Source organism: Pollachius pollachius (genome assembly GCF_949987615.1).
Source record: "Pollachius pollachius genome assembly, chromosome: 18".
Taxonomy (NCBI): Eukaryota; Metazoa; Chordata; class Actinopteri; order Gadiformes; family Gadidae; genus Pollachius; species Pollachius pollachius.
The window spans coordinates 10641926-10667137 of record NC_136951.1 but is presented as its reverse complement, the minus strand read 5'-3'; the positions used below and the strand labels follow the sequence as shown (position 1 = coordinate 10667137).

At 45.5% G+C, this 25212-nt stretch overlaps 2 protein-coding genes across 2 annotated transcripts in view; both read right to left on the bottom strand.

The window, feature by feature from the left end:
- Positions 1–12: 12 nt before the first annotated feature.
- On the bottom strand, positions 13–12732 carry pitpnb (phosphatidylinositol transfer protein, beta). Its single transcript, XM_079755434.1, has 12 exons — positions 12701–12732; positions 10546–10576; positions 9414–9562; positions 8891–8982; positions 8752–8759; positions 7123–7197; positions 6510–6593; positions 5197–5274; positions 4962–5066; positions 4409–4531; positions 3966–4043; positions 13–3275 (listed from the first exon to the last, which is right to left on the bottom strand). Exons 1-11 carry the CDS (start codon positions 12718–12720, stop codon positions 3996–3998), a joined length of 813 nt encoding a protein of 270 aa, XP_079611560.1. The 5' UTR covers positions 12721–12732; the 3' UTR covers positions 13–3275; positions 3966–3995.
- A 454-nt stretch (positions 12733–13186) lies between these two features.
- The window catches only part of ttc28 (tetratricopeptide repeat domain 28), a 47548-nt gene continuing 35522 nt past the window's right edge, over positions 13187–25212 (bottom strand). Inside the window, exons 18-33 of the mRNA XM_079755439.1 lie at positions 24630–24739; positions 23129–23258; positions 22492–22719; positions 21907–22078; positions 21476–21590; positions 20988–21167; positions 20126–20676; positions 19004–19251; positions 18503–18627; positions 18081–18158; positions 17188–17359; positions 16704–16780; positions 16364–16493; positions 15953–16060; positions 15210–15846; positions 13187–14860 (exon numbers count right to left, since the gene is read on the bottom strand). Coding sequence (XP_079611565.1) covers positions 13585–14860; positions 15210–15846; positions 15953–16060; positions 16364–16493; positions 16704–16780; positions 17188–17359; positions 18081–18158; positions 18503–18627; positions 19004–19251; positions 20126–20676; positions 20988–21167; positions 21476–21590; positions 21907–22078; positions 22492–22719; positions 23129–23258; positions 24630–24739 — 4337 coding nt within the window. The 3' untranslated portion in view covers positions 13187–13584. The remainder of the gene's footprint in view (positions 14861–15209; positions 15847–15952; positions 16061–16363; positions 16494–16703; positions 16781–17187; positions 17360–18080; positions 18159–18502; positions 18628–19003; positions 19252–20125; positions 20677–20987; positions 21168–21475; positions 21591–21906; positions 22079–22491; positions 22720–23128; positions 23259–24629; positions 24740–25212) is intronic.

The window sequence follows — 25212 nt, the reverse complement described above, 5'->3', positions numbered from 1 at the left end:
ATTGGAGAATACTTGAGCGGAATAAACAAAACATTTTTTTATTTGTTCAAATGTATTAGATATTCTATTATGCTCCATTATCTAGACCTTGAGTCACATCATGAGTACTGTGAAAATAAGACAAACGACTAAGAGTTATACATTCACTACCTATTCCCCTGAAATTCATCTTTTAATGAAAGAGAAAATAGAGTGCATTGTGAATCTTTGTCTTGAAATTAAAAGAGAAACACGAATAAACAAACAAAATAAATACATTAAAGAAACAGTAGCCTTTGCAAATGCTTTGACATGATTATTAAGATACAGTGTTATGGAATAAACATGTTCCTTGTAGCCTTTAAACCTCACCCCACAGTCGACCTATCTGGCATCATTGACAGTCCTATCCCATAATAAGTTCCTTTATTCATTTCAAAAACCCAGTCACACTTTTGAAAGCTCCATTTAAAAAATAACAATTTCTCTAGCTTTGCAATGATGAGAACGTAAAATGATCGTGAATAACAAATATAGATAGAAAATACTTGCATAAAAAAAACAGAACACTAAGCAAAACCGATCCACGCCTTGAGTTGTTACCATGACAACACCGTGTTCTTTCATCCAGGTCATTTGCTGTGCGTCAATGAAATGCCCCATGCTCGTTTTTCTTACGATATAAAATTGGACTGCTCGGGTTGTCTTGCATTTATAAAAAAAAAAACGTTTAGTTGGACACATGCACTTCCTAAATGACGCAGTAGACCCAGGAGCGGGGAGAGGTAACGTGAAAACTGTGGCTTGTGAAGCAGTGCGTAGTCATGCTCCGTCTTTAACGAGGAATAGCACGCGTCATCGAGGGTCATTAATATAACTATAGAAGTTACTACTTCAATGTAGAAAATGACTAGATCTGCTAAATGCCTTACGTTTTAGCTTAGGAATATGAATCCAAGTACATTTCCATTGTTAATTGGTAGAATGGATCTTCTATCTACATTATAGTACGATGCTTCTTCTAATTTATTATAGGCTTCTAGTCAGGCAAAAAATAACTGGTTGGTTTGTCATGTCTCTAAAGAAATAATGTTTTCCATCGCATCTCAAACACCAAAGCTCATGAAAATATAGAACAGATTTATAAAACGAAAATCACTATAGTGCAACCGTCATCGTCACCAAACCTCAAGCTAAATACAGACATGATTGAACGAAGCCTTTGCTCTGAAGCTATTTAACAGAACCCAGGATGGCCAAATTAATTCATTAACTTGTTTCGAGGGAAGCTGCCCCCTAGTGGCAGATCAAGACAAGGGCCAAAGATACCAGATACTAACTACAGTGAATAAGTACCATCCATTTACATTTTTATGAAAGAACAGAGTTGAAAGAACTCTGAACTACATCCTCAAGATGTCAACACTCTAATGCCAACCTCATTATTAATTCAATTCCTCCCAAAATAAAAAGGTTGTATCTGAAATTATCCATAAGTATACTCATGCCGAACAGAGATGACTTGCATCAAACAGAAACTATCGTTAACTGTAACCTGCTATGTGGATCTGCTAATGTTCAGTCAGTCATAAAGTGAAAGGCATTATAAAAAGGGAAAAGATCTCTCACACACAAACACAGACACAACTGGGTTTAGCCCTTGCCACGGTGAGATTCCGTACCACAACAGTGTGAGGACAGTTTGACAGGGAGCAGCATAAAGAATAAGTCTGGCAAAAGGTGACCTTTTAGCAGAAGACCAATCACACCAAGTTGAAATTCTTAAAGTAGCAATCTCAAAGATTTCCGTTTTATTCCCTTTGGCGGCACCTATGGTGGTAATTGTTTATTACCGCCTACCTTCCCAGTGTTACTGCCTCACTTCCCAGAGATACAAACAGTATTGCATCTGGGAGTTCAGTCAGCTGGTTTAGTGGCAAGGGTTTTACTTTGAATTGAAGGGCGAGTATGTTGCGCCACTGTGCACCGCTTGTGATTTTTCCCGGGAATGTCGCCACTGACTTCTAGTGGGTAACGCTGATAATACTGCAAATGCAAGGGCTTTCATCAGTTGGGCTAAGTATTACCTCATTCAGCGATAGTGACTTAACAGATATTTATGTACATGAAAATCTTCGAGATTATTACTTTAACCATTAACCATCGAGTCACATAGCAGAGGTTATTATCTAATGAATTATTTATATCGGGTTATTAAATGGCCAGGTATGGAGTTAGGGTATCTTGCTCAAGGATGCATTACAGGTAGGCTGCGGAAGTGGGGAGGTCAGAGGGGAGAGACTCGAACCACGTACAATACACTATCCTACCTCCGCGATCTTAAAAAAGTCGAAGGCAGGTCATGAAAAACAGAAGAGCACATAGATTGTCTGTCTATCACACACACACACACACACACACACCTTCTACAAAGATCCAGGAGGACACTTATCCATCTCTTAAGTCAACAGAGTCAACGCTATTAGGCTAAACAGTAACAATGGGACACTCTTGCCAAAGAAACCAAAACGGTCAGTTGTTGTCGTTTCCCACATGCACTTGATAGCTGAAGTGTTGAATGTGTGTGTGTGTGTGTGTGTGTGGAGGCATGGTTAAAAACCAATAGTGATTAACTTATTAATTCAGGCTTTAGCACAAATTTTCTTGTAGAGACTAAAATACATACACCATTATATACACTATTAGTCTTTGCAGTTTCTTACAATGTTTCTTTAAAAAAGAAAAAGGATCCAATCAACAGCCAGATAGAGTGGACGGTGAGATAAGGGGAATTTCTTTTTTCTAAAGGAGGAGGAAAGGTATGGTGAATTTAGTGGAGATTTACAGAGGTAAAAGGAAATATCCATACTACAAGGGAAAATATCAGGGAATCTCATAATTCATGCCCAGGATTGAGACACTTGAATAAAAACAATAAAACCATTTCCATAAACCAGACGATAATTCAATATCAGGCAATTTGCATTCTGTGCAAAAAGTTTCCTTTTTCTCCTCCTTTTTTTGTTTAAATAATTCTGCAAAACTGTATTATTTTTCAGAGTTATGGGGAGGCTAATGATTTGAGTAGAATCTGTACAGTACTGTTTTACCAATGTGGTCAAACCCCCGAATGAATCATGTGAGAAGGGTGACAGGCGGCAGAGCGAGGCCCGGGCCCACGTCCTGCTCCGATTGGGTGCGTCTCCGACGACGTCGTCATGGTGGGGTTGGAGGGTTGTTTGGCCTCATTGCTCGTGAGCAGCACTCATGCCTCGGATCGGACCCACCTTGCGAAGCTAAAATAAAGAAAAAGTAAAGAAAAATGTTGGGCTTCAGAAAAAGAGAAGACATGGTTCAACGCTTATTTGTAAAAGAGCCACAAAAAAGAATGAATAACTTTTGAATTTGATGAAAAGTTTGAAGAAAAGACAGAGAATGTTGGTCACTGTAAGGAATTCCAAGATAAATGTTAAAAGACGAGGACAAAAAGAAAGGCCAATATGCAAAGGTTTCAACTAGGGATACACTGACATAATACTTGTTGGTCGATACCTATATTGAAGTCATGAACAGTTAGCATGAAATAGCACAATGCAACAGCCCAGTGACAGCCATTTTCATGCCTTCTACTACAAAATCATTTATTTTGGTGATTTATCAGTGCATCCCTACTTGTTATGGAAAATAACAAACGTGCAAAGATTATGAACACAAGGTAAGAACATGCAAAATGATGAGTAGAAGTTACTGGATGAAAAAATTATGAAGGAGAGAAAGAATGGGAAAATGATATTGAGACATATACAGCACCAAGGAATGAAAGTCAAAAAAGGTTATCCCAAACACAAACATGAAAAGACTCGGGCAAGTCGAGTGAGAAGCCCGGCAGGCAGATAAAAGAGACGATGAGGAGGATGAAGGGAGAATGAAAATGGCTCCGGATCATGCCAGCGTTTCACGCTCTCTTTGGATTCCGTTAGACTTACTCAGCCTGTCTCCAGCCTCTCTAGAGTAACCTACTCTTCTGTTGCCGTGGTGCCCCGCACATCTCCCTTGGGACGCATCTGGTGTAAAAACAAGCACGTCACGACCCTTCACAGCCAACGCCCTCATCACCGACCACGGTCATCATCAACACTTCCGTCACAGATATTCTCTCTTTAGCCGTCCGCTCCCAGCGTACCCTGCCCCCGTGGGACATCCGGTCACACAGGTCTCCCATGGGCCGCCCTGGGGCTGAGCTGTACTGTGTGTCTAGGGGATGGGGTTCATGGGCCACCCTGGGGCTGAGCTGTACTGTGTGTCTAGGGGATGGGGTTTATGGGCCACCCTGGGGCTGAGCTGTACTGTGTGTCTAGGGGATGGGGTTCATGGGCCGCCCTGGGGCTGAGCTGTACTGTGTGTCTAGGGGATGGGGTTCATGGGTTACCTCGTCCAGCTCTCTCTGGGTCTCCTCCTCCATCCGCCGGATGTCCTCCATGTTCAGCCCTATCCACTTGTCGATCCAGCAGAACAGCTGGCGGTGGAAGTTGGTAAAGATGCGCTTCTCTTGCTGTAAAAGGGTAAGTAAAGGGATGAAACGTTTTGTTGGTGAATAGGTCTTGGTTGTTCTTATTCGCTATAAAACGGTCTATTTCCGGCTAAAATGCTTTACTGCACACCCTTTTGGGGTTTGGGTAAAACGGGGGTTGTTTACCTCTAGAGATGGAGTGAGTAATACATATGCGTTTTTTTGTGTTACTTTCAAATCTAACTTAGTCTGGCTGCTTTCTTCAAATTGTATAATCATACAATTTGCACTGCTGTGTGATGAAGGTGTTAGCTCAACTTTGTCTCCTCCTAGAATGCCATAACCGTCTCTGTGGCTTGCCTTTGGCTTCTATCGTTTATCAGCATTGGTTAACCCTTTTTAGCATAGGTTAGTTTGCGTTAGGGTTAGCATAGGTTAGTCATTCGTTGGCAGCAAAGGTATCAAGGCTAACCTTATGGATGAAGTGCTCCACTTTGGTTGACAGACCCCACCACTTGAACTTGACCGTGACCAGTTTGTATGCACACATGTTAGGACAGTCAGCTTTCAGCTCATTCTGTATAAGGTAAAAACAAATCCAAAAGTTAATAATAAAGACATGAAAGATTCACAAACATGAGCTCACTGAGTGGAGGAAAAATGGATTTTAAAATACACGCACTACACTCAATATTAAAAGTGTGTACCTTCCAGTCCGGACTCAGAGGACCTCTGCCAGTCTTCTCTGAATGAAACAGCGATGGATCCTCATCCGGCTTGTAGTCCTAAAGAGTTCAAGAGAAACATCAACACAGAGTGACCTTACTGAAGAACCAGGTGGCGAAGCCTGGAGTACTATAAGGTGATGGAATGGAACCGCCATCAAATGTTTTAAACCTGAGGTTGGTTGTGCAAAATCCCATTCCCTACCACCCCTGAGATATGATGGATGAACTGATCTTTGTATCAGATTCTGGAATTAATTCTAAGGCTCCCCAGACACTGAGTGAGGGAGTAAGAGAGTGAGTGTCATAACCCAAAGGCCCCTAACCGCAGCACGGGACTGTGTGCTGTTTTAATCCAGCAGCCCTGCGGTGTAGGTAGCGCTGGGCCTCCACAGCAGATGGACCTTCAGATTAGGCTTGGTTCCAACCCTGATCCCCTTAAGTCATTAAGGTCCAGGCAGAAACGCTGCGGCCCCCACGTAGAGGGGATTGCCCTACTGCCTCCTTTCAGACTCTAAAGCAATTCACATGGCCAAGTAGGATGGGTCTACCAACGTTATCAAATCCCCCCCAAATAAGTATGATCCATCTTCATCATCCTGCCCACAGCAAATGGCTACGAGAGAAGATGAGTAAAGACAGCTGATCTAGAATAATTCACGTGTGTGTGTGTGTGTGCGTGCGTGCGTGCGTGCGTGCGTGTGTGCACCTTAACCACTTATATGACTAGCCACAATAAGGACAATCTTATCTAGATTTGGGGATTTTGGCAGAGCCACTTCGATAATAGCTCCAAATTAAATCAGAAACTTGCATTCACATGGAGATGCAGTAGAGTAGTGAATTCAAAACTGCCGCATTACAAAAACGAGGTCTTATCTACCAAACAAGCCAGCATGAAGGAGCCATCCTCGACCACACAGGGGAGACGTGGTACTACTGATCCACAACAGTAACTGGTCAGCTAGAGGTGAACTCCATCATTGGGGTTGTAAATCCTCAACAAAAGGTCAGAGAGCATCATAGGCTAGCTCTTGTGCTAGTTATTATGCTAGCTATGAACCAAACTAATTTATTGCTTGGCGCCCCCAACACTATATTTATGCCTGTTATTATATGTGTATGCGCTTCTACTATGCTAACTTAATATGCACATTTTCCTTTTGGATTTATATCATTATAATGACATTCACATCCTTTGTATTGTGGCACTGGATTTATAACTTGTGTGAATAAATTATGAAATAGCTTGGAAAATGCATTACACGTTTTCCTTGTATAGCAGTAAGACTTACCGCAGCGGCCACATCCTCTCCATCTGCAATATCTATAGGGACGACCTCCACATCCTTCCAATCAATGTCATTCAAGTCATGGACCTGGCACAGAATAAGAGCAATTAAGAAACCAGTGATTTAAGTGCTCCCCTTTGGCCACTAGATGTCATTTTGATGAACCATGACAAGCCAATTCAAAAGTCTATCTTTTTGTGACCTCAAAAGTGGGAATTTCCACTCAGATACAGTCGGGTTGGACACTCCCACATTGTGATGTCACAACTGGATAATTCATAAATAGATGAACCATGTAAATCATGGAGCCACGTAAATCATTGGGCATCAACATGAGAAATTGTAAAATATGACCCTGTTAAAGACTTATATATCCACAATAATAATACTAATAACTTCTAATTGATATAAGAAATCCAACAGGAAGTTATGATGCAGAGGATGAAGGACCTGGTCAAATTTAACAGAAAATATACAGAAAAGTCCATCGGCCATGGACTCTTCCTGGTTAAAAGATATGCACCAATACAAAACGCACAAGAAATGTGATGATGATTCCCCAACAGATCCCATGGTTGTTCCCTTAGCTCAGGGGACGAAGTGTCAGGTGACTTACATTTTCTACTGTGCCCATGTCAGGTTTATGCCAAGTCTCAATCTTTATCATGAAGTCATCCTTCATGTACTCATTCTGAGGATGAAGAAAAAAAACATTTTACTATACATCAAGAACGATCCCTTTCCTCAAAAAACATTTTTTGCCATGTAGAGGGAAATTAAGGTATGTAATAGGGATGTATCGATCAGGTTATTAATAGGCCGATACTGATCCATGATCTTTGTGTAATCAGCTGATCCTTTACCGAACATTGATTTTATTTCAATAGAGAAAAACATGAATGTTAAGTTTCTGATGATGATCATTGTTTGCTCATCATTAGGGAAATGGATATTAAATATTAATAATATAATATAAAATATGTATAATGCACACCAGACACCAATTTAACTCAACTTAAACCAAATGTTAAAGTTTTGCCTAAGATACGCTCAAACGTATCAATGCGGACAGAAACAGACAGCTTAACTGTTTCCAGACCTCTACTGATTTTACTGCGCGTGTCCGGGTTGTTTATGAAAATGGTGCAATCGGAAATAATTACCTGGGAAAGGCAAAATATTTGTACTTTTTGCCTCCTGTAATGTGGTGAAGACCTATTACCACGTTGCACATGAGCTATTACTTTAAAGGCGGCATGTCACTCGGGACGAGTAGTGGTTAACCAAGTTGGAAATAGACATTTGGTAGGGAAATATAGCTCATTCAGTTTATGATTACAAAGACCTTAAAGACCTTCTGCAGCGACAGAAGTCATACCTCCCTCTACAATCACATCCTTATTTTTATTTGCAAAAAAGACTACATATATCATTCAGTTTTGCAACACTAGCCCATGCAACTGTTAATCAACAACATCATTTTTAATTATTATTTTGTGGGATTTATTAAAAGAGTTTTGCATGGAGCTTTCCACCAAAACAAGTTGTTTTGGTCAAAACAATGATACGACCAGTTGTCTTGGTCGTATCATTGCCAAACATCAATAAAATATATTATATACAGTGAAGCCCAGTGAGATAGAGGCTGGTTATTGCATCCTATAACCGAGATCAGCAAAACAGCTGTACGGCTTTGATTACGTAAAGGCTACCTTAATTGTGTGTCAGGGCAATTTAAAGATGAATTATGTTAAAGCAGGACTAACCTTAATTGTGTCTGATAGAACATAATGACGGTGGGTATTTTGCAAAATATTTTTTTGAATAGGCCGATAATGATCGGTGACCGAATAAATCAGTGCATCACTAGTTTAGTAATATAAAAGATGATCTCACTAAATTGAAGCCGTTGATAAGGGCAACTAGCTACAACTTTGTTACGTCATAAGATGCACTTACACTCAGCCAATTGAACCTCAAGTTAAAGATTTCCATGAATGAAGAGTACTGAGAGGAGTATTTAAATCCCACAGCTAAACCACTCAACCAATTACACGTTTGGACTGAAACAACATCGCCAGTGGTTCGATGCTTTGCCCTCATCTATTTTCAGCTCGCCGCTAACTAGCTGGGAAGGTAGCTTACAACCAAGGGACGACACCACAGAGCTTTGACCAAGAATAAACGCTTTTTTTTGTGTAGTCTATTAGGCTCTTGCAAAAACAAAATAAAGTGTACAACTCACCGTCACAACTGCAGGAAAAGAAGCCGAAATAAACAAAACAGGAGAGAAATCCACGTCAGGATCGATATTTACATTACACAAGATGTACAAGCTATATTCAGCATCAATTCGTAAACTAAACTAAGACGTGGTTACTCACTGGTGCGACAGTACGGATAAGAATTCCAGGCTTTTTCATGGAAAGTCAGTGCTCCCTCTGGGGCAATGTATTTCACAAACCCCGGGACTTTACTACGGAACAGAGACACCACACTGTCAATCAGTCGAAGTCGTTGCGATGATTAATTCAAGACATTCATAACAAGGGTTCCCTGGCGGACCATGCCCTGATTAATTCATGGGCCCATTCATGGCTTCTCCGCCGTCTGGCAACCGGACGCCTGTTTGATACCGATACCGTCGTTTCAACATCGCTTGAGATAAAGTATTTGAAGCAGGTGATTTGCTATTGCTGAACACATCCACTTTTGAAAATGTATCAAAACTGAATTATCAACCGATATCGATATCAATCTAGGCAGGTAAACATTATTCACAACATAAGGTAGACAACAAGTGTACGAGGAAGTTTAAGCAGTCCATCAGCTTTTGCTGAATGATCGGATGATGTGTTGAAGAAATCCAACAGAAACGCAGGAGTGTCCGTCCCTTGCAGAGCCTACCTCTTCAGATGGTAGATCTTGTGCGTGAATTGTCCCTTCTCTCCCCCCTCCGCCTCATACGGTTCATTCTTCAGCACCTCGATGCCCTCCCCGCCTCCCGTCTCGTTCTTGCTGGCCTCAGCCACAGAGTACAGCTGCCCCACTTGGTACTGAACAAGATGGAAGGAGCCGGGAGAGGGATGGCAGGAGGGAGAGAGAACGAGAAAGACAGATTAAGAAAAAGAGAAAGAAAGACAAAGAGAGAGAAAGAGTGGAACAGGGCCAAAGAAGAGAGCAAGTGAGAGAAAAAGAAAGAAAAAAAGGAGAGAAAGTTGGAGAGTGAGAGGAAGCCTTTCAGGAGAAATGTTATGGCAGTAGAAAGACGTAATGGTCTTGGTCAACAATAAAACATGACCAAAAATGTGTCTAGAGGCAGAGGTTTGGTTTCTGTTCCGTAGGCAGCATAGCGGTTTTGCTGCAAAAAGGATAAGAGATGTTGATTGTTTGCGTCATTAAATGCAAGGTCAGCAGTTTATCAAGTGGTGCGAGAGGAGTGGTGTGGTTTGGGAGGGGGGTACAGTTGATGAAACTGCTAAAAACCAATACATGAGCTAAGAAGGGTTCCTGAACAATTTTGTGTTCTTTTTTGTGTGTTTTACCTTGTAAACAAAGATTGAACAAAAAAATAGGACAGATTTGTTTTACGCTACACTAAATACAATGCCGTAAATAAAACGTTGACTATAATTGATTTACAAGGGTAGTATCTAAACAACTCTGATCCCCTTCATGCATCAACTGAGGCTGGAGTTCATCCATCCAACCTGGTTAGATAGTCTTACTTGTGACGTCTTAAACTGTCCAATCAGATTGGGGGTAAGATATGGGCCCTTTAACCCCGTGAGGTCTCAGGCTATGTTTGCCTTCTTGCTGGAATTGTGATTTAACCTTTATATTCCATATTGAAAAATATAAAAGATACTTGGGCTGGCATCGTTTTTTTTAGCACACCGCCCTTTATATGGCCTGAGCATTACTTTGAGGAACGGATTCAACACAGGACTAAAATACAAATTAAACATTGCAGATCGGTTTTGATATTAAAATGCTCTTCAAAATTCCCTTTCAAACGCTGTCCCCTGTTAGTGCTCACCTCTTCCACAGAAACAGGTAGCACCACGCGGCTGGGAGGAGCAGGGCACGGAGACGGGTGGAGCGCAGAGAGAGCGACAGGACAAGTTAAAACAAACATCAAATAGTTCTAACATGATACAACTCTATGTTGTCTGATTGGACTGGAGATAGACAAATAGTACATTTCCATTAGTTTTTAAATGTGATGTATTCCGTTGATAAACATAGGATTATAGACTCATTCTATTCTTTTTTTTCAAATGTTTGGCTTTAATGAATGACGGTTCATCCTTAGTTCACGAAGAACCAGGAGCATTCGGTCTGCACTATTTCAAAACAATGGCCGTGGCCAAAGAATGTGTAGCAATCTACAGAGCAATTAAAACTTTTTTATGAAACACACCATACACCAGCGATGTTGTTTTGATTTACTTCAGACGAATTTCAGTTACGTATCAGTATCAAGAGAGCAAGTGCGCCAGTTATTTATTTCCCCTTGATTGGCTAATCTGAGTTATTTGAACCAATATTCCCAAATGTGAAATCAAAGTCTGCCTGGCCCAGCCCAGACTGACATCTATTACGAAACACAAAACCGGAATATCTGGATTGTCTCCGGGGGATAAGTGGATGCAGACAAACATTCTAGTTGTGACACGAGGCTAACTTTGTTTCATCACTGTCAAGGTGAAATGATAAGTGCCAGTTCACGCATCAATCAGTAAGTAACATTCAGTATCGGAATTGAAAGAAGGTTGTAAAATATCCAGGTATGTTACCATGGCAATGTTAAGTTGGTAAGACCAATGAACACCACTAGAAATGAACACTACTAGAAACGTGTAAAGTGGTTCCAAACCTTGGGGTTGGGACATACACCAAAGTTAAAGTTGGGGTTGCAAACATTTTCAGAGTTAGGCTTATCAGAGCTATAATAGCATGGGCCAAAAAAGGTTGGGAAACTCTTGTATAGGCAGTATGTAACAAACATTACTGTAATTGAAAGACGGTTCTAGAATATCCCAATCCAGAAACAATAGGAAGAAAATCAATGATACTATTCCATACCAATTTCAGCCGACTTTAATTAAATATAATGCAACATTTAATGTATCAATGAATGATATGATCCGTGTGTTCTTATATAAAGTAAATCCAGTGAAATGCAGAGAGGGCTTTTGGGAATTTAATGTGTTACTAAAGAGGTATAACAACTAAGAAAATCAACTAATGTATTAGTAACAATGCATCACAGGCAGTATGAATGCAACTTTTGCTTAAGGTTGAACCTGGTGAGAGAAACACAAATATGACTTAAAACGGTTGCCAGAATGACAGCAAGCAAGGCTACCAACAAGGACGATTATATTAATTTGATAACCAACTAGCCATCAGTAATATGCCATTATCGATGATCACCATTTCCGTTTCAATGCATCAAATTTTTAATCTAGAAGACGACACTTTAATCAGCTCGACTGATAAATACTCGACTTCGTTTAGCCCCAATGAATTCAACAGAGAAGCACCCGCCTGGGGACGGTAACGTCAATGTAACGCAGCTTGGTTGAGGTTAGCCCACAGTGCTGACGTGCGTCAGGCGGTCCTAACGGTACTGCTGTCCGCTACCTGCCTGGGTGGGTCGATGCTATGGAGGTTAGCACCATGGGACAGAGTCCCATAGATGCAAGTCCAATAGGGGCTAGCACCTTGGAGGCTAGCCGGATAGCACTGCAGCTAGCGGCTAGGGAACTGTAAATCCAGTGAGGATGGACCCTTAATCTGGAACTCACGAGACAACAAGCTTACAGGGAGACATCCGAGGCAGAAGGACTCCCGACACGGGGAATAGCAAGCATCTACATATAAGTGCATCATATCAGCAGTGTTATTCATCTTGTAGTTTATGTTGTACAAATCATTACATCCACCCGTTGCAATAAACTAGCTAAGACTAGCAACGCCTAAACGGACCGGTGCCTGCCTATCGTCTTCTGATCCACCCAGCTCAAATCAGTCTCCTTACAGACTGTCTTTAGGAGCGTGCAAAACACCGAAACACAGATTAAATACACAATTAAAATAGCGAATTTTAACCACGGAAAGGAAACATGTGTGATTGTATAATGTCAGTCTAAATACGTCGACAAATTGCATTAAATACTTTAACTCACTATTCCTTGACGAGCACCATCTTCGTTCCCAGGCTGCGGCTGCGCAGTTGGGGGCAACGTCAAACGGAATTATCAACAAGTTTGCCCCGCCTATCGAGATGATTTCATTGGCTCGTGGACCCTGACACGGTCTGGTACCTGCCACAGTCTCTTCACTCATGGTCCCGATGTCACACATCCTCCCCACGCCCCTCCACACACACACACACACACACACACACACACACACACACACACACACACACACACACACACACACACACACACACACACACACACACAACACACAAACACACACCCTCAAAACATTAATAATACCATTGATATAATGTGTAGTGGAATGTGACACGATTTCAAATTTTTCAAATGCTGACACGCAGTCCAATAATGTAAAATGTTCATCATTTATTTGCACATACAAAACTTGTTATACAAATGGAAAATGCTTTAATTTACAAAATAACTCACAACTGACATGATCAATTATTTATAACAAGAATTCCGGAGCCAAGTAGTTAATCATAACACACAAATGTAGCAAGCATTTGGGTTGACTAAATGCAATACACGTTCTCAAACTGCAGCAGGCATTGTCAAAGTCTCTTAACAGTGTGCTTATAAAGGCCTCGGAATACGTCCCTTTTAATTCAGTTAAGAAACAAATGTAAAATGCTAATATTTAACACTTTTTACAACAAATATATAGTATCTTTCCAGTTACATAAGAAGGCACAATCATCACAAGCATAAGTGTGATACGTCTTTACAGTCTTATTTCATGGAGCAAATCATTCTCAATGACCTTTCCCAATTGGTAGTGGATACACAGAGCGAGTGATCCATACTGGCTTTTCAAGAAGGGCCTCCAAATTTCAAACATACCATCAACACTTAGATGAAGGGAAAAACTTCCCGCTTGAGATCACCTTGTATCCGTTCTCAGAGGGGAGTTTTCCGGGACAAGAGTTCACCGTCGATCCGACTTCCTTAGACTTCCTGACCAGACTTTGAGATGTCGATAAAGTTGGCGGCTTTGACTCCGCTTTCCTCCCCTGTCCGGAGGCCTGTGTCCCGGCGGTTCGATTCTCACCTGTGCATTCGTGTCTCGGAGAAAGACTCAGCAAACCCAGGACGTCCCGTTGAACCGTGCTCATTCTCTTAGCGCCTTCGCCGGCGGGAACGCGCTCTGGCCTCGGACCCTCGTCCTTCTGGCTCATGTTGGCCCAGAAGTTCTTCAAGTTTCGGATGGATTGGACGTCGTCGTCCGCCGGCCCGCTCGCGGCCCTCTCGCTGTGCCTCCGTCTCGGGGTGTTGGCCGTGGGGCTGGGGGAGGCGGAGAAGGACCCCGTCGAGTAGTGGGAGAAGGTCGGGGACGGGGCGCTGCCCACGGGGGAAGACACCGGGGAGATGGAGAGGTCCACCGAGGAGCAGGAGGGCGACGTGTTGGAGGTACGCAACCTAGAGGTGGCCATCTGCGCCCGTTGCTGCTCCGGGTCTGGCGAAAGCGCGGAAGAAGGAGAAGACAGAGGGCAAAGGTAGGCGTGGTCTTTGAGGGAGAAGGAGAGAGAGGGAGAGCGAGAGACAGCCGGGCTGTTATGAGCTGAGTGTGGCTTCAGCGATGAGATCGACGGCGCCGACGACGACGATGATAAGCGGTTGCTTTTCTTCGGCCGGGCCGGCGGAGGCGGTGGCGGCGGCCCTTTAGCAGGAGGAGCGGACGAGGGTGAAAGAGGAGAGGAGGCAGACAGAGGCGAGGAGTGCGACAGAGGCGAGGAGCAGGCCTTCAGGCTGGCTCGGCTGCTGGGCCGGCTGAACGCACTGGTCAGCGACGGACAGAACCCGCGCCCGCCCGCGCCCCCCGGGGGAGTCAGGGACGGGGAGGAGGGCGCCGTGGCGGGGGAGGAGAGAGACTCCCCCCGGGCGGCCCGCTTCCCCTCGGGTCTGACGCACGCCGGGCCTCTGGTGCTACTGAGCTTCTGGAGGTTGTCCACCGCCTCCAGGTGGCTCTGGGTCTCCTTGAGGATCTTCTGGGCCAGCTCCTGGGGGTCGAGCAGCGCGGTCGGGACCCGCTCCTCCTGGGACTTGATGGTGCTGTCCGTCTCCGTGCTGGACTGGTCCGACTCGGAGCTACACAGCTTGCCTTTTCTGAGCGGCGATGAGCTGGAGGATATAAAGGAGCGTGTTTACTGATGGCCACTGAAGAGACATGCCACGATGAGGGCTTGACATTAAAATGGCTGAACCTCGACAATTTATTACATATATAAAACAAAAATCTAAAACAATGTATGTATGTTTTTTATATCAAGCTGTGGAATTAAAACAAAATTGGAGTCTTTTCACCTTTTAAATGTATATATGCATGTATATATAATTCGGCTTGGAAAAAGCTGGTGGTTTTATTCTAACTGAAACAAGCATTTAAATAGATCACCCTTGAAATTATGTTTCAGGATGGGTTTGACGATGTCTGGATTGTTTTCTGTTGTCTCTTTTCAGGGCCACTTACAGTGCAGGCACGTGCTTGGGGCTGGTGGAGATCTGTATGGCCATGGGCGGGGCTTTGACTGGTGACGTAGGCGTGCTGATAGATCCCCTGGAAGAAACGGTGGCTCCTCCTCTTCCGACCCCTCCTCTGTTGTGCCTGTGTCCCCCAGGTAACGACAGCGTGCCATAGTCCCTCCCACCTCCTCCTCCTCCTCCGGCTCCTGCTCCTCCTAACGGTTCGCTGCTTATAATGGAGAACCCGTCATAGTCCTCCCCTCCCTGCTTCCCTCCCGTCGCTCCTCCTCGACCGCCCAGCCGACCCAGCGACAGGCCGTCCGTATGCAGACCTCCTCCCACTCCCGCTCCTCCGGCTCGGTGTCTGTCCAGATCCTGTTGGCTGATGATGTCACTTCCTGCCGGCTCGGGCCTGGACAGGAAGCTGAGAGACGAGGCCAGGGAGCTGAGGCTGTAGACGGAGATGGCGTCGCAGGAGAGGGTGTCCGGGTAGACGGGGGGCGGGTAGGGGGGCTGGGTCTGGTAGCAGCCCAGGGACGGGGCTAGGGACTGGGCCTGGGACGAGGTGGTGCACTGGGAGGACGACAGGGACTCCAGGGAGGAGGAGCTGTCCATGCTCTGACGCTTGGGGAGCTCCGAGGCATCTGAAGAACAACAAAACAACAAAAAGATGAGAAGTGAGGTTGACGTTTTGATTTGGAGATGCACAATCAATACGTTTATTTTGCGTGTTTTTTCTCTCCTCCTCACCAAAGAAGCCCAGGAGAGAATTGAGCGCAAAGTGCATGGTACGCCTGCTCGCTTGCTTCCCGGTCTTTAGAACCACCTCCTCCTGGCCGACCTCACAAAGGTCAAATCCTAAGAGAGACACGGGTAAGACAGCTTAGAGGGCTATAGAAGTACAGCAGGCAGAGCAGGTCGTAGATCAACCGGGAAGGGTGGCTGGGCTTATCCTCGCCTTCTCCTTCGCTGGTAACCACTGCGGTGCCAAGGTGTCGTTTAGCAAGAAAGACGCTCCTGATATGCTGGGTGTTGCTGTGCATCACTTTGATTATCATTTATAGGAATGCGTTAATCAATTTAATAGCCAACAACGACAACGTTTATTTCTGTCTGTAAGAGACAAACAGACAGAATTAGCGTAGCTTAGTGTAGACCCACCGAGAGCGGCCAGGAACTCGTGGCAGCCGGGCAATCTCCAGAGCTGGACACTTATAGACACTTGGATGGGAACCAATGAGAAGTCCTGATCTTTGTCACCTGACTGCAGCTGCACCAGCACCTGGTGAAGCTTTGAGGAAAAGATAGAGAGGTGAATGTAGATTGAATCACACACATACATGCGGGCTGTGTCCGTACATTTCTACATGTCTACTCATGGAGCCTTTTTCAGTGAAGCCAGGAGAGACGGTTAGGATGATCTAATCCCCCAGGCCCCACGGGGTAGATGGGGGTGATGTGAAAGCAGTAGGCAGTGCGTGGTGCCGGGGTGTGACCGTACCTTGCTGATCAGCTGTTCTCCACTCTCAGACTCTGTCACCAGCTTACACAGAGCCAGCAGAGCTGCGGGAGGGAGACCTGGCAACACACAGTACAAAGGAATACAATGTAATAGGATGTCACACTAAAGTAAAGAGACACAGAGGTTAAACATTGATTATAATGTCAATGAGTGGTGGTTTGATCTCTGCCATTTGTTTCAGCTGCACGCTTATTTTAAAAGCAAGCCGTAATTACGGAACAGTATTGATTGCTTGCATGTCTTGAGAAATTCTTCCTCTAATTTCCTCTAGAAACAACTCCCGAAACAGTCAACTTTCCTGACAAAACATATACCTAAGAAATTAACCAGGATTTATTCAAGAACACCAAACCAGACCCCGGCGGGGATTGAATAACCCTATAAACACTCAACGCTGGAGGAACAGCTATGGTAGTGGGCAGTTGCTTTTTCAAAACAAAAATGAAATAAAGGCCTGTAGTACCAAGCAGGGCCTGTAGGGTGGTGCTGCACTGCTGCAGGCGGTTCCCAGGGTCCATGGTGGGGAAGAAGACCGCGGAGGCAGCAGGGAGACTGCCAGGCCCGCCTCCCCCTGAGCCGTCAGACCTGAATCCCACTGCAGACAGCAGGGCCTGCCAGCCAGGTACCCCACCCACCTTATGGAGACCAGAGGAGACCATGCTTCAACATCGGAGGAGGTCTGTGTACATGGACATAATGCCCCGAAGTCTCCAACTCAAACACACAAATGTTCTCCTAAACACCAAACAGACATGGTTCTCTGTGTGCGTGGGGCCATGGACATGGACAGGGTTAAAGTACAGATGCAAACAAAACACACACCGTGTCCTTGTAACAACACGCCAGAGCGACGGAGAGCCTGTTTCCTCTTTAACTAGTATGGTCATGTAAACAGATGAACATAACATCAGCTGACACAACACGCGTCACAGCAACAGCTGACTTTTCTGAAGAGGACTGCAGGAAGTAGTCGAAACATGTCAGGTACAAACAAATGAATACTAGTCTGTTTGCATGAACATACAAGTTAATTGATCACGTTAGACTAAATGAACCTTTTCGACTGTTTCCTCTTTCTTGCTATTCCGATTCAGTTGAGCAGGTTTGCATGCTATTTTTACACACACTAATTTCTATGGACAAGTTATACATATGATGCAATAAGAGACACAGACTCATAACCATGAATCCAGCCCCAGCATAGAGACCCTAGACATACCTGGACTAGAGCCCATGCCTTTGAGGGATGACTACATAGACATGATGAGATGCAGATGCATCAAACATAAACTTGCTCCTAAATTACACACACACACACACACACACACACACACACACACACACACAGATAGAGACCTTGTTCTCGATGCTTTGCAGGGACGTGTACATGGGGTTACATTGACCACTCTGGATGCGCTGCAAAGACTTCTCCACCTGCGGAGAGAGCAGAAACACAGGTTGGCAGGTTACGGTAAAACCGTCACTAAGTTGGTAGGACCGTCACTATAGGTAGGACCGTCACTAGGTAGAGATAACGATCAGGGTGGAGGAGATTTAACTACCGGGTGATTTTATCAGGCTCTCAGTTTTGGGTGCATATTGGTGGTTTTAGACTTCATGTGGAACGGATTATGATAATCCAATTATTATTCATAATCTGATGTGGATTTTCCGAAAAGGTGTACAGTGTGCATTGGTGCCTAAAAAAGATTACACTGATCATCTTATTATGTAAAAATACGTTATGGTTCTGTAATGTTTCTAAATAAAAATCTTACCAAGTGTAAAAGAACTCGAAGAGCGTCTCTTGCCCTGTCTGGGCATTGGAGGATCTCCGTAAGGGCTTGGCCAATCATAGACTTAGGGCTGTTCAACTTCACATCACAGCCAATCAGCATGTAGCCTAGAAGAATAGACCCCTAGGTTAAATCATTCAGTTACATAATGAGACTCAAGCCAAAATTGTGTAGGCATATAGAAGATTTTTGAGAATGTGAATATTATCTTATAAACCAGTGGGGTTAAATTAGGTAATATGTGTGTATATTTTTCTGTGCTTCATAAAAATGTTGTTCAAGTTTTAAGTTCATTGTCATGTGCACATGAACAGCACAATGAGCGGCAGTCATCAATGGAAACACATTGGTTGAACTCCAGGCTTCCTCCACCTGGTGTTCAACAAGTCATAAGTCCTTTGTGTGTGTGTGTGTGTGTGCGCGTGTGCATGTGTGCGTGTCTGCATGTGTGTGTGTGTGTGTGTGTGTGTGTCGAGCCCTCACCGGCCCAGTGGGTGGGGTGGGAGAACAGGGGGCTGCTCTGCACCATCTTCATGGCCTCGGTCAGCGCGGCGCTGGCCCGGGTCCCGTTCAGGAGGGCCGCGTAGAACGCCTGCGTGAACACCTTGGAGGCCGCCGCCGGGACCGGCCACTGGGACACGCACACACACTGGACCCCCGCCGCCAGCAGCGCCCGGGTCAGCCCCACCACCCCGTCGGCGGTCACCCTGCTGCTGGACTCTGGGAACATCCTGGGACAACAGGAACAGGAAGGCGGATTTCAAAGACTCGATCCGTCGGCCCAGGGAAAGGGCTGTGTAAAGTTCAGGGTCAAATGATAAATGAGTCATTGTTCAGCTTTTTTATTTTTAAAAATAAGTAAAAGGGTCATTTAGGATTCAACGGGCCTACAATTTTACAGAAGAACTCCTGGGAGAGACGACAGAGAGCCTGGGCCGGGAACGAGAAACATCAAGGAGACGATCTGTTTCCTTTTTTGTTACAGAGATATTCTACCTGAAGGATGAAGTTTTCAGAAGGGAATTTTAATAAGTGTGTGCCTACACTGCCCGGTCTAGACAGTGTTGATTTCAAACGTTTACAGAGCCTTTTTTACAGTTGACTATTTCTGGTATTTGTGTTGAATTTGTGTTCGCCAAATACGCGCCCCCTTCACTCAGAGCTTGTCTGCTATCAGACTGTAGATATTAATCTAAAGTCTGTTTTGTGAGACTCCACCAACCTCTAGGACATTTGAAGTTCTGTGTCACATAAGATAAGATAAAATAACCACTTATTCATCCTGGAAGGGAAATTCAGGTGTTGAAGCAGGAAAATAACAGTGCAAATCAAACAAGAGAAGATTAAACTGTAAATGATTAACAGTCAAAAGTGGAATATCCGCAACACACATCCAAAATAAATCCAGTCCCTAATGAACTAGCAGTAGCAAAATGAAAATCTTTTGCTGTTGAAAGATCAACAGCAAAAGTAGTGCACAGTGGTTAATGAAAGAATGAATTGGTTCAACAAATAACAACATCTGGCTGAGGAGAAGGTCATATGCAAGATGTACTCATGATCTTTTAGGTCATAGGTCCTTGGGTCACAGGTTGTCGGTCATACCTCAAAACCACCAGCTTGACGTTCAGGCTCAGGTCGAGTATGTCAGCCGCGGTGAGCAGGAAGTCCTGGAGGGCCGGACTGTCCGCCACACTCTCCCCATCGCTAACCAGGCTCTCCCCGTCCTCGCTCTCCACGTCCCCAGCGGCCCCGCGTCGGTCCGGACTGCCGCCGCTGGGGGCCTTGGTCGCGGCATCAACCCCGCCACAGGGCGCCTTTTCCGCGGGTCGGCCGCCAGCCCGCCCCCGCCCCGGACTGTCCTGGCCGGGGGCCAGAACCAGCGCGGCCAGCTTCCAGGAGACGTGGGTGGCGAAGTGGACGCACTGCGCCTGCTTCAGCAGCGCCACCGCCCGCTCCTTGGTGGCGGAGGCTCCGGTGAGGGGGGCGCTGCCCAGCTGCTCCCCCAGCCAGAGGGCCTCGTCCTGGGCCGAGGGCAGGGGCCCCCAGAGCCAGCGGTCCATCACGTTGGAGGGGAGCAGAGGGGCCCCCACCACTGCGGCCACCGAGCCCCCGTCAGAGCAGGACAGGGAGACCCCGCTGCACGGAGCCAGGGGCTGCAAGGGAGGGTCACATGGTCGGACGTGGTCAGAGGGACCTCTTTGTGGGGCAGGATAGTGCATTGACTGACGAAACGTACTGGGTTCGATCCCCCATGTCTGCCTCCTAACCTGTGGCCATGCTAGAGCAGGTGCTCTAACTGCTCCTAAATGACCGGCGTCTCATCTCTAAGTTGCATTTGGTAAAATCCTCTAATGCTGATTGCTGGTTCGATCACACTTCCACCGTAGTAACGGTAAAGTCGCCCTACTAAGCAAGAACTTTCCCCATGGTTTGTTGTAACTCAACGTGTCTGTCTTCTACCCACCTTGACGGAGGCCCCCAGGCCGCTGAGAGCAGGGACGGAGATCAGGCTGAAGCGCTCGTACAGGTACTCGTTGGACGAGCTGCCCTTGAGCAAGGCGAAGGGGATGAGGAACAGCTCTCCCTCCAACACCAGCACCAGCTCCCGGTGCCGGCCCACCGAGCTGCCGCTCGACATCAGGCCCTGGGGAGACCAGCGTGACCGCATGAGGGTTATGACAACATGATGAGGATATACAACGAGGATAAAGGATGATGATGATGACATGAGGACTATCATAGAGGATGATGACAATACGATGATTATAGAGGACGATGAAATCAGGATGATGATGAAGACAGAATGGTAATAATACAGGATAATGACCATCAGGGGACGTGATGATGACATCACGTTGACGACAGCATGATCATGACAGGATGACCAAATGAGGAGGAACGTTTAGACAGCTGCAAACACACATACACACATGCACACACACAGACACACACCACTTCCATGGGTCCTATGAGCAGGTCGTAGAGCGCTCGCAGAGGAGACCTGTTGACGGCCCGTCTCTCTCTCACTGGAGATGCTGTGGTGCTGGGGACGCTGCTCTGAGTGCTCCTGGAGAGACACACACACACACACACCCGCAGACACACCCGCAGACACACCAGCAGACACATACCCGCACGCATACACACACCCGCATACACATACACACACCATTACACCCACCCGCAGACACACACACACTCACCCGCAGACACGTACATGCACGCACAAACACACACAAGCAGACACATAGAGATACAGACACACACACCCACAAACACATACACACAAACACATACACGCACACAGGCACAGTCATTAGTTGATGCTAGTGAGATAGACTAATCTATGGTTCCAATTATCTGCAAGGTAATCACACCAGTACCTGCTGTAATGGCTGTCCACTCCCAGGGCCTCTCTAGCGTTGGAAATGTACTGCTCCAGAGATTGGCCGCTTCCATTGACTCCGCCCCCAACAGTACTGGCCCCGCCCTCATGGAACTCAGACCTCTCTCCTCCACTCTCTCCAAGATACACCTGGTGGAACTTTACAATGCCTGGGAAACAATTATAGTAAATTTGTGTTAGAAAAAAGACTTTATGAAATAGGTTAGGAAAAAGACAGCAACTAAAAATAATTTTAACTAAGTAATTTACACACTTAAATCCAAAGCTACTCACTTGAGGACAAGAAATTGAAACAAACAATGGTTGTGTGTTTGTATGTGAGGGCAAACGTGTGTGCATATATGTGCGTAAGTGTGTGAATGTGTGTCTACGCCTGCGCGAGTGCGTGCATATTGGTGTGTGCTTGGAGATGCATATGTCCTCACATGTGTGTGTGTTTGTGTGGGTCTGTGTGTGCTACGTGTGTGCGTGCGCGCGTGCGTGTGTGTAAAAGCATACATGCTCACACATGTCCGTGTGTGTGTGTGTGTGCGTGCATGTGTGTGTGTGTGTTCCCCCATACCTTTCCCGGGCGATAGCAGCCAGCTGTAGAGGAAGCCTCCAGCCAGAGAGTAGTACAGCACCTCGGCCCTCTGCCTGCTCACCACGTCCAGCATGTGTTCCACGCTCACCGGCGTGTAGAGGTCAGAGGTCACCGCCGGCTCCCCCCCCTTCTGATGCTCCATCAGAAGATCCACGAAGGCCCGGGGGCGACCCCGCTCCGCTATGGCCAGAGCCTCGTCATGGCGACCTGAGGATGAGGAGGAGGAGGAGAATCACGGCAGTTATATATTTGTATGGCCCTTAATTACAGTTTCACTCAATGTGGGGCCCACATTATGGGGCCCCCACTTACACTAAGGGACAAAGGGGAGAAACTCAAACCAAAAGGTTGTCGGTTCCAGGGACGGTGAGGAGTACAGATAATGATATGAACAAAATAATTCCAAGAAGAGGAAGAAGAGGATAAGAGAAATTGGTGGAGATCAGAAGGAGAGATAAAAACACAAAACCTCCAACACAATAAAAGCAGTCCCATCTCTCTAGAAAGATGAAAGATGACATAATCCTGGTTCCAGGCCTACCTCATTTAAATAAAGCAAAGTTGATTTGCAAAACCATTTCCCTCTAAAGAAATGAGAGGAGAGAGAGGGAGTTACCGAGGCTGACCAGGACCCTCTGGAGAGCCTGGTAGGTGCTGGTCTGGAGGTCCAGGAGACGGATCTTGTTCTCTGCACTGGGCTGGGTCTCATGGCGGATCGTCTCGAAGAGCAGAGACGCTCTGTACAACTACAACACACAGGAAAGACATTCAGAGCAAATATGTTACGGTACATTATTACCATATTCACTGTTCTTCCCATCTAAGATGGCACTGAGACTGGATTGGACAAAAAACTGAACGGGATATTCGTAATTTGTGCAAATTTGGGTGGATGAAATGGATTAAATCGGAATTCCTGTTCTGTCTTCACGGTGTTGGTTTGAAACCTTTACACTGTTTTTACTAGTGCTGGCCCAGTTTTTGTTAACCAATTATCGCATTAACACTGCCAGGGTTAGGGGTTCGAGTCCCACCGGGCCAAACATGCTGAGGATGTAGCCTAACTGGCATATATTATTATTATATGATAAACAGACCCAAAATGTACTTTTCTCTGTAATCATCATGTTTGTCACTTCTCACAATTGATATTGTCGTATATATTGTGGTGTAGACATACACCACAATAAGAATAATCCATACACCAAAAGACATAAGGTGTACTTTACTCTACTACTGTGCCAATAGCCAGCTAGAGGTCCAGACCTCTGGAATTTGTTGAGAGCAAAAAATGAATTGGAAACTAAATACAACTGTATAAAAAATCTTAAAAAATAGCTTTATTCAGTTTAGACTGGTTACATCGTGTCTGCCGTGTGTGACATCTGAGTAAGCATACCCAACGAATCTCACTCTTCTACAAACCCTGGTCATATTGTGTTGGCCTGTAGGTGGCAGTAGAGGCCTTATACAACAGAAGGAGGTTGATGAAGCCACCTCACCATGAACTTTAGCAGGGTGAGCTATTCAGGCTATTATTAACCTGTACATCGTACCCTTTGATGTATGAAATGCGCATGGTACACGCAGAGAGCTGGATAGGAAATTAGGAATCAGTCCTTCAATGACCTCACTAGAGGGAGCCACGGTTCATGTAGGTTCACAGGAAACAGAGGACCTCCTGCGTGGTTGGGGAGCAGGATAACGCAGTCAGCGGTAAGGGTATTAGAATCCCGGCTGAAGGAACGTGGTTAGATTCCTAATGTCCACAGCCTATATTTTTGTGGATCCCTGAGCAAGAGACCCAACACCCTACCCGCTGTCACCTGAAATCTCACTTCTGTCCAGGCGCTCTTTAGAAAGGTGGCCATCGCAGGGCTTAGTGTTTGTTATAATTGTTCGAGTATCGATGCTATGGATTGAATGGATGTAAGGCTAGACTGCCCTCTAAAATTGTCAGCTGAATGACTCAATGCAAAGTCAACGTTATGACCCGGACCAGACATACACATGATTCATCATGCCTACGCACTCACACGTGCACACATCCTGCATGCACACATTTTACATGGATGTATATATATATATTTCTATAAATACAGTGGGTGTGTACTCACCTGATGCTGAGCGTCCTCCAGGTTCCCGCTGGCCCAGAGAGACAGACCCAGGTGATGTCGCACCTTCGCCTCATCCTCCCTCCGGCCCAGCTGCTCAGCCAGACGCAGGCCTGGGGAGTGAGAGAGAGAGAGAGAGAGAGAGAGAGAGAGAGCGAGGGAGAGAGAGAGAGAGAGAGAGAGGGAGAGAGAGAGAGAGGTAGAGGGAGATATCATTATTGCAGCTGCAATCGCAAACCTTGCGAATCCCTTCCTAGTAACTCCTACGCCTTTGTGCATCCTTTCTTTCATTTTCATGTTTGTTGTCAGCCATTTCAAATTTCAAAAGAAGTTTGTCCCAGTCCTCTCTCGACGCGTGTCGTCTTTCCATTGCCACGACGCAGACCGCTCCAGACAGACGCTCCGGCGCTCATTAGGCGCTCGCAACAACGAGGAATGTACGTTTGACGCGCCGACGTTCCAGATGTTTCCATCAATTAGCGAGACTAATTGGAGCCGTCGAGCCATGTTCTCCTGGCTTAATCCTCTACTTCCTGTTTATTTATGACCGACTCCTCGCTGATTTAATGACCAATTTAAACACAAC